At 45.2% G+C, this 10,054-nt stretch overlaps 1 protein-coding gene across 1 annotated transcript in view; it reads right to left on the bottom strand.

The window, feature by feature from the left end:
* The window catches only part of PEX14 (peroxisomal biogenesis factor 14), a 150,050-nt gene that overhangs the window by 31,139 nt on the left and 108,857 nt on the right, over positions 1–10,054 (bottom strand). Inside the window, exons 6-8 of the mRNA XM_079987163.1 lie at positions 7,977–8,079; positions 5,801–5,898; positions 711–802 (exon numbers count right to left, since the gene is read on the bottom strand). Coding sequence (XP_079843289.1) covers positions 711–802; positions 5,801–5,898; positions 7,977–8,079 — 293 coding nt within the window. The remainder of the gene's footprint in view (positions 1–710; positions 803–5,800; positions 5,899–7,976; positions 8,080–10,054) is intronic.

Here is a 10,054-nt window from a genome sequence, read left to right as displayed (position 1 = left end):
GTCACTTGTGTCTATTAATTTCAATGGGTATACTTTGAGCAGGACTAACACTGGATGCAACCCCTATGATTTGTTAATCTGTTGGTAAATCACTTAGAGACTGTTTTGGTATCAAGCAGTATACAGTGGTACCCCGCAAGACGAATGCCTCGCAAGACGGAAAACTCGCTAGACGAAAGAGTTTTCCGTTTTGGAGGTGCTTTGCAAAACGAATTTCCTATGGGCTTGCTTCGCAAGACGAAAATGTCTTGCGAGTTCCTGCGGGTTTCCCCCCCCTTCCCCCCCCCTTTTCTAAGCCGCTAATCCGATAAGCCGATAAACCGCTAAAAGCCGCTAAACCGCTAATAGCGCTAATCCGCTAAGCCGTCAATGGGCTTGCTTCGCAAGACGAAAAAACCGCTAGACGAAGAGACTCGCGGAACGGATTCTTTTCGTCTTGCGAGGCACCACTGTATAAGCACAGGAAAAAAGAATGACAGGTTTGCAGAGAGGCCCAGTGGGTCTGTGGGTTGCATTATTGAGAAATTGTCCCCTTAGAACTTCCTCCAAGAGGGGTAGAGTGTTGTTGTGTTTGAATCCTGCTTGCGTGTTTCCTACAGGCACTGGGATGGCCACTGAGAGGGAAGAGGATGCTGGACTCAGATGGGCCATTAGCCTGTTCCTGCTGCCAGTCTCTCCCTAGGTTCTTTTGGTTCTGTATTATTGCATACCTGTTTAGAAGCAGCCCTTTTAATGAATAAATCTCCGACTTCAGCTCGTTGATATTCTGAGATTCCAGGATCCAGTTAGTGGACGTCGTGGCCTAGGGTGCAAAGAGGAAGTCTTGGTCAAAGGCAGGTGAACTCAGACGTGCACTCTCCTCAAGAGAAAGTATCCCAAGAACACAGGCTCTCAAAAGCATTTCCGAGGACGGCATTGTTTGTCTTTCAAAGGAATCATAAAGGTTGCAGGCAGATGTTTCCGCCACAACAGCTAGAAGTTAGGGGGCAGCACATGAGGACTGGCTTGCCTAGATTTTGTTTTAAAAGAAACAATTTTTATTGAAGGCCAAAGAGGGAGTGAAATGAGACAGTGCCACTCCAGAGTGCGTAATGGTTGTAGGAATTTGTGCATGGAATTACCTTGAGCTCTCCAACCACAGGACTTTTGCACCAGGATCTGCCTGGTGGAAATTTTTTTTTTTTGGGGGGGGGTGTTTTTAAGGTATACCCTGCAAGCCTGCCTGCCCGCCCGCCCTTAACTAACCCCAAAGTGTTCTAACTCATAGTTTTCTAACCATAGCAACAACAGTAAAGGGCTTTTTGTGGGGTGGAGAGTTAGTATCCCTGAACTTGCAATAACTCTGGCATAACTATAACCAGTTGTCACAAGTGGTTGCAGTGCAAGGCTCAGGGGTGAAGGAGGCAACAGGTTCCGCCCATAAGCCATCGTTTTGCCACTGAGGAACCTGGGGACCTTCTGCATGCAAAGCAGATGCTCTACCACTGAGCTACAACCCTTCGCTTAAGACATAGCAACATACAAGAAGCTGTTTTATACTGGATTGGACTGAGTCAGAAAACGGATCCACCTATCTCAGTACTGTCTGCATTGACTGGAACCAGCTCTCCAGGGCCTCAGATCAGGGACATCACATCCCATGGAGATTGAATCTGGGACCTTCTGCATGCAAGACAGGTGTCCTTCCACTAAGCTATGGTCATTTCCTGATCCTCAGGGTTCCAGAGTGTGTTTGTGTTTTTAAGAATGGGGATCCTGCAACTCTGACGTCCATCCATGCCAGGTGTAATCCTTGTACGGTCTCGGGGAGGGGACGACGACACCCAGCCCTACCTGGAGAATGAACCTTGGGGCCTTCTGCATGCAAGACAGGTGCTTAGCCACTAAGCCAAAGCCATTCCTTCATCCTTGGGCTTCAAGTTGTTGTTTTGTTTTAAGTGGTGATCCAGAAACCCTGAAGTCCATCCATGCCAGGTGTAATCCTTGGATGGGCTATCTAAGTCTCAGCTCACATCATCTTGCTTGGAGCTGCTGCTGCTGCTTTGGCAGCAACCATTACAGCCCCCCCCCCCCAGCCTGCCTTTCTGGCAGCGACAGGCTCAGCTCCATAGTAGCTGACAACCCAGGCACAGATGTGTTCCCCATGGAGGCTGCCACTCCCTGAGCCTCTGAGGCAGTGGGGAATCCACAAGCCACTGTTTTTGGCTCGCTCTCTCTTGGAGCCCTTTGAAAACTGCAGAAGCATATTAAAGGAGCAGAGAGTGGTTTCCACTTGCTGGCCTGTGCAAAAGGGATTCGGATTTCCAAAACACATATGGTGCCAGATGCTGCAGGATTTAAGAAATAAAAACCTGACATCTGGGGCTTTTTAAGCCAGCTTCTTTTAAACAGCCACAACAACAAAAAACAAAAACAAAAACCCCAGAAACAAAAGTGGTAGAAAATTCAAGCCTCTACACACACACACACACACACACACACACACACACACACACACAAATGAATGTAGCAGGCTTTTCTTTTTTCCTTTTAATTACTTAAAGCCCTTCTTTTTCATTTTTTACAGCATGTCAGCAGGAGTCTGAAAAGCCGACATAAAAACTTAAAGAGCACAGCTGAAAAAACTATGGCTAAGCCAGCTTCTTTTAAACAGCCACAACAACAAAAAACAAAAACAAAAACCCCAGAAACAAAAGTGGTAGAAAATTCAAGCCTACACACACACACACACACACACACATACACACAAATGAAAGTAGCAGGCTTTTCTTTTTTCCTTTTAATTACTTAAAGCGCTTCTTTTTCATTTTTTACAGCATGTCAGCAGGAGTCTGAAAAGCCGACATAAAAGGCTTCCGGGTCGGCGCCATCACCGAATGGCGGACTCCCTCCGAGCTCCGGAGGGAGTCGGCTGGGTAGGGGTCGGGTCCTGCCGTGCCGGCGACGCGGGGACCCTCAAAAACCATGGGCGGAGATGCCCATGGACTTGGTGACTCGGCGGGCACCGTTTGCGCCCCCCCCCGACCCGCGAAGGAGCCTTTTTAAAGGCTGCGGAGCGGGTGACGGGGGGGGGTGTGGTGCTGTGAGTCCAATGCTTCCCCTGCCCAGCGAAGCCGCATGCCATTCGGCGGAGAGCAACGACTTCTTCTTTGAAAATTTCGGATTTGGACTAAAAGGAACAACCCGTGAGTAAATTGATTGGACTTAAAAGGGAAATTTGATCTTTGAATTTGGAGCGAGCGGGGAGAGTGCAAAAAGGAAGTCCGCCCCCCCCCCCCCCGTTGTAGATGGCTCAACGCAAGGATTTGACAACTAAGATCGAGAGATGAACTTGTTTACCTGAGAAAATTTTTTAACTTCACGAAGGGAAATTACAATAATTGTGCTGGAGGAGAAGACTGATTTGTGGGAACTAAAATGCAACCCCCCCCCCCCGGGAACCGGGAACGATCCGCTATGAGAGACTGGTGAAGAGACACAGAAACTTTGACAGCTGTCAAAGTAGCTGTCAAAGCAGGAAAATAAAAGAGAACTTTGTTACGATGGCTTTGCTGGTTAGATTTGTTACAATTTGGACATAAATTATTGGAAATAAAGGCAACAAGTTATTTGACTTTTGGGTCTGATTTTGAAAGAAATTAAGTTACCATATTCCCTCTAGAGGGAGGCTGGGACATTGCAACAGTAGCAGCAAGTGGGAAAATACTATGAATTTGAGCAGGATCTGTTATCTCTTGGGAAAGCTGCAAAAACGAAGCATTATTTTGTCTACAGAGGTTTCTATACTAAAGGAGACAATGGATTTATCTATTGAAGAAAGGAAGGGACTTGACGCAAGTTATGTTCCTGAATAACAAAAGCCTCTGTGGAGAACAAGAAGTTTCTGAATTAGAAGGTTTCTGCAGCAGAACAGGAAAAAGCAACCTGAGGAATAAGAGCTGGACCAAATTTGAAGCCGGAGTATTTGGAACATCCAGACTTTAAAAGGACCAAGAAATAGAATTTAAGTTAGACTCTTAAACATAGAGGTCTGGATGGAAGAACAATGACTTTTTCTGAGAGTTTTTTCGAGATTGGACTTTCTGAAATTAAAAGCTATCAAAAGACGGCAAAGTGGAGTTGAGATAAAGACGTGGAAACACCAGGCTGGCAGTAGACAATGGATGAACTTTGGGGATTGGAACCGGGGAATGGGGGGGGGGGAGATTTGGAATCCAAAGGCTGTAAAATTATATATTATTTCTTTCTTTTCTTTTTTCATGTTTGTTGTTTGAAAATAGGGGAATTCGTGGAAGGGAAATGGGGTCGATCTTAGGGAATTATATAAAATATAAGGAGAAATGGTTCATTAAGATAAATAAGATAAATTAATTTGGAATAAATGGGTTATTTAAAATTATAAATAAGGTTTTAAAATTTGGGGTAAGAATCTGTGGAATCAATTTAAGGGAAATGGAATACAAGAGGGGGAGGGGGGGAGTCCGGGAAAGATGCCACTGAAACCAAGTGTAAATCATATTTGTTTTTTCTTTCTTTCTTGCTATCTTTCCTTTTTATTCTGGAAATTTTTAAATAAATATTATTAAAAAAAAAAATGAAAAGCCGACATAAAAACTTAAAGAGCACAGCTGAAAAAACTATGGTTGGGGTTTTTGTTGTTTTTAACTGCTAAAGTTTAGGGAAGACTTCCCAACCTGGCAGCTTCTAGACGTTGGACTGCAACTCCCAAATGCAGCCAGCATGCCCAATGGTCAGGGAGGATGATGGGAACTATAGCCCAACGAAATCCACCTAAACTTTGGAACTCCCTGCCTATTGATGTACACCGTATACTTTTCAGTGCCTGCTTGAAACGTTTATGTTTAGGCAAATCCTATCTGGACACACAGAATGCTGACATGTTCTTTTCCTCCCTACTGCCAATTGGTTTTTAAATAATTTTTAAATAAGTGCTTTCAACGGCCTTTCGTTGACTAATTTTTAAAAAAAACAAAACAAATGTAAAGCACTTTAAGGTTTTGTTGCAATCTAGTATATGAATGCTATGAAATGGGGGGGGGGAATGCACACATACACATTATATTGTATAAACAGCAGCACGTGTCACTATTTTCAGAGGAGGGCTTTAGAAAGAAGAAAGAAGAAGAAAGAGGGAGGAGGAGGAGGAATTTTGAAAGACTCCCCATCCCAACAAGCTCCTTTTCTCTCCTTAAAGCGTAACATATGCTCTTGATCTTAACACTTCTCAGACTTAGAAGAGAGAGTCTCCCAATTTCCTGGCTGGCTCCAGGCCACCAGCAAGACCTTCTGTCTCCCCAAAGGAAAAATGAGTGAATGGGGGCTTGGGAGGCTGGATTCCCTTTCTCCTGGCACCAAATTATTTAGGGCAGCATTTGTGCCCTCCAGATGTTTCTACCAACTCCCTGCAGCCTGCGTGGCCAAAGACCAGGGATGATGAGAATTGTAGTCCAGCAAGATCTGATGGATCAGAGGTTCCACATGCCTGGACTAAAGGCTCCTGGGAGCTGGGAACACTAAGCAGAAAGGAGGCTGCCCGCTGCATCTCTGCATGAATGCCTGCCCTGGCTTTTAGTAAGCCTGATTTAAAACACGGATGCGGTACATTGATCGTGCTCCCCAGCAACTGCTGATGGGCTTAACTCCCCTTCAAACACCTGTCAAATCCTTCTTCTTTTTTTAAAAAAAGCCACTGCAGCATATTTCGTGGCAATTGCTTTTGCAAGCTGTTTAAGGACCCGTTTTTGCAGTTATCGAAAGGGTAAAGGGTGATGAGAGATACCTTGGAGGAAGCCAGTTCTTGAGTGAGCTCCTGGATTTTCTGCTGCTGTTGGATTAGAAGTTCCTGGACAGAAGCTAAAGTTGTCTGAAGTTGAGTCACTGTTTTAAAAGAGGAAGGAAACAGAGGGGGAAATGAGATCGCAAGAAACGCAGAGACTCCTTTTTAAAAAAGTGTTCTGATGTCCAACTACAAGATGCCTCCGTTCTTTCTACGTCTAATTTATCAGTGGCTTTTGCTTGCCCGAACCGCTTATAATTTATCAACGCCATGGGTAATCTACCTGCACTGTTATCTAACCTCCCCTATTTCTACTTTATCTTCCCTTTGTATAGGTGTCTATAAGCCCACAGTATATCTATCCAAAACCTCTCCCTTCTAATTATATCAGTTTATGATTTGCACTGTCTCCCTGAACTCGCGCAGCCTCGGTGTCATTTATCTACCTCTGAACTGCATGGGGGGAAGCTCTCCTTCGCGCTTGAGGTCTGTATATGGTTTGGAAGAGGACAACACTCCTGGAATAAGCGGCAGCAGCAAAGAAGGAATAGATGCGCAAAATACACTGAATGGGACTGAACAAGAAACCTCCTGCATGCAAGACAGGTGCTCTACCGCTGAGCTACAGCCCTTACCCTATTGGGAGATTGGGAAAACAACACAGAATCATAGAACTGTAGGGTTCGAAGGGGTCCCACGGGTCATCTAGTCCAACCCCCTGCAATGCAGAAATCTCAACATGTGTTCTTCCATTCAATTTGAAACCCTGCTTAGCTTTGCAAAAAACGTGCTAGCGGTTTTATTGCTGGGCAATTCAAAAGTAGCAGTTATCTTTCCCCCGCTTTAGAAGATGCTCCTGTGCTCTGCATCTATGCTCTTACAACAGCACATGAATCAAATAATTATGCACGGCATGGAGAAAGCAGAGAAAAGTTGTTGTTTTTTTCTCCCTCTCTCATAAGGCTAGGAGAGATGGACATCCAATGAAGCTGATGGTTGGAAGAGTCAGGACAAACCAAAACAAAGGACTCCTGGGGAAGGCAATAGCAGCCAACAGCTTTGATGTCTTTAAAAGGGGATTGGACAAATTCCTGGAGGACAAGGCTATTAATGGCTACTAGCCATAATGGCTATGCTCTGCCTCCAGAGTCAAAGGCAGTAATTCTGCTGAATACCAGTTGCTGGAAGCCGCAGGAGGGGAGAGTTCTCTTGTGCTTCGGTCCTGCTTAGCGGGCTTCCTATTGAGGCACCTGGGTGGCCACTGTGAGAACAGGATGCTGGACAAGATGCTGGCCTGATCCATCAGGGTTGTTCGTATGTTCTAGGCAAAGGGCCGGTTAAAAGTCATTTACGTGAATATAGCAGATGGGGGAAAGATTCCTTCTCTGGATACATTCTCCTCACCACCCCTCGTCTCCAGGAAAGAAAACTCAGTTGTGGCGAGGGGGGGGGACTGATTATCACTGCTCAGAGGTTCCCCCCAACCCCCCTTTTTTCAAATTATAAACCAGTAAACAGGTTCATAAAAAGATAGAGAGAGAGAAGAGAGAGAGATTTCACTAGTGTGACAGGTAACAGCTAATCTAGGTCATCCGTCGGGGCAGTGTGTAATGAAGAATAGCCCTATGGAGTCAATAACAGAGAAGGTTGCCGGGGTCGGGGGACGAGGCGTAATTACAGACTCTCTTGACCCTGCCTTGAGTACTCAGAAGGAAAAAATGTGGAGGGGAAGGGGTGGCAGCAGAGCAGGTGCCCCCACCCGTCCCCCAAAAGAAAAAGGAGGGGGCAGGAGGGAAAAAACCCAAAGAAAACCCTCAGAGAAGCAGAAATTAAAAATGAACTTTACAGCCCCTTCGAAAGGCTGTCATTTTATTCCCCTTATTAATATTCTGAGGTTGGGAGCCTTTCCGTAAAAACATAATTAATTGAGGCCGCGCCGACAGTAAACAAGCAATTTCAAATTAAACCGAAATGACGGCGGCTTCATTTGCAAATGTGAACAGATTTCTCAGAGCAGATAAATGAAGTCACCACATAAAGTGGAGATGGAGGAGAAGGTTGGGGAATGGAGGGAAGACTGGGGGTGGGGGCGAGAAGAAAGGAGACGTGGGGGGGGGGAGAGAGACGTGGGGAGCAGGGGCTTTGAGGGGCAGGGACTGATGGAATCATTAATCTTCACCTGTCTGCGTCACGCTGCCACTCATCTCAGAGATGCTCGACTCGATCCTCTGCAGTTGCTTCCTGTCTTCCTTGCCGCCCATGATCAACGGGAGCAGGTATTTCTGCACCAAAACAGCAGAGAGCTAAGTGTGTTGACAGGAGGAAAGGAAACGGGTGTACATTTGCGCTTGGCTCAAGCACCCTGAAATCTGAACCACACATTCCTTGCCAAACATCAATCAGGGCCTGATGGGGTGCTACACATAGAATGGCCCAGGGTCCAATCGGGTTCAATTAAGACATCACACTAAACTGGGTTTTGCTCTTCCAACTGTAGAGGCAAACTATGGACTGCTTCAGACCTAATTCAAGCACCCTGAGAACCATGGATGCTGCATATACAGTGGTACCTCGGGTTAAGTACTTAATTCGTTCCAGAGGTCTGTTCTTAACCTGAAACTGTTCTTAACCTGAAGCACCACTTTAGCTAATGGGGCCTCCCGCTGCTGCCGCCGCGCCGCCGGAGCCCGATTTCTGTTCTTATCCTGAAGCAAAGTTCTTAACCTGAATCACTATTTCTGGGTTAGCGGAGTGTGTAACCTGAAGCATATGTAACCTGACGTGTATGTAACCCAAGGTACCACTGTATAGAACTGCCTAGCATCCAATGAGACTTGATTCAGATATCACAGCAAACTACGATTTGCACTTTCAAACTTACAAGCAAACTATGAGTTGGTTGAGACCTAATGTTAGCCCAGCCTTCACCAATCTCATACCTTCCGGATGTTCTGGGTCTCATATCTCATATTATGCTGGCTGGGGATGTTGTCCCAAAATATACATGGATGTATCAAATACTAGTTCAACTCAGGGCAAGCCAAGTGAAATTACCGTACTCACTTTGGTCTATTTATTTCAATGAGTCTACTTTGACTTAGTTGGATAAAACACCAGATTGAGATGGTAGAGTTAAACTGTAGCTTGGTGTAATGAGAGTGAGTCTACCTCCTCTCCCAGGCTTAGGTACTCCTCCCTCCTCTGCAAGGGGGAGTCTGGTTTAGCATGACATCCAAATGCAGACCCTGGCTCACAGCTGGTTGACTATACTCCCATTTTTCTGAGACACAGCTATGACTGTAACCAAAGTTTGCCAAGTCAGACCTTGAGCTAAACCATCGTTAGCACAAGCTATGGTTTACAAACCCACTTCAAACCATGGTTTGCAATTCTGATTTGCTGGCACATCACAAACCATAGCATTATTAAAGCCAGGGATATACACTTACAGTGTGAAGCAGGGCAAATGGCAGGTATGAGCTGGGGAAACCTCCAAGGGCCAGAAACGGAAGCTGGAGGGCCGCATCCAGCCTGTTCCCTATGTGAGGCGGGACTCACAAATAGGAATTCACTCTCATTCTGCCTCCAGTGCTTTGGAGCAGGCTATGGGGACAGGACTGGTGAGAAAGGCATTTTAGGTCCTGAAACCTTGTGGGTATAGTTTGAATTATTAATCATCATCATCATCATCATCATCATTATCTCTGTCCCAAAGGGAATTTCAGATTTGCTGTACTTCAGAACAGAAATATTAATCTTCCACTTTTGGGGGGAAATATTAGATAGAGAAAGACAAAACCTAGCATCTGCCTCTAATCTTTGCTTTAAAGAGGAAAAATAAATAAATAGTGTCTATCTGGAGAGAGAGAAATGTTTAAAGGTATTTTTTAAAGAGAGTTTACTATGCTTTTTAAAAAATAAATAAATAAAACCCCACAAGATTGAAGTGCCTGGGGGTGGGGGAATATGTTCTCCACTTGATCTACACTGTTAATGATACAGATGTCTGGCGTCAGCCTCGTTTACGTATTTGCATATCTGTTAGCACTTCAGAAATGAAAGAGAGGGGACACCCTTGTAATGCCCGGGTTAGCTCTGGCACAATGGGAGTCACTGCTAAAATCTGTGAGCCATTACCTCTACCCCAATAGCCACTCCTGCCTCTTTACATGAGGCTAAAGTCCTATTTTACCTGTTTGTATATTTAACAAGTAGGACTTGCAAGGAAAGACTATTCAAATGTGTTCTCACCTCCTA

Source organism: Podarcis cretensis (genome assembly GCF_951804945.1).
Source record: "Podarcis cretensis genome assembly, chromosome: 8".
Taxonomy (NCBI): Eukaryota; Metazoa; Chordata; class Lepidosauria; order Squamata; family Lacertidae; genus Podarcis; species Podarcis cretensis.
The sequence above is the reverse complement of the archived record's forward strand: the minus strand, read 5'-3'. Positions and strand labels throughout refer to the sequence as shown.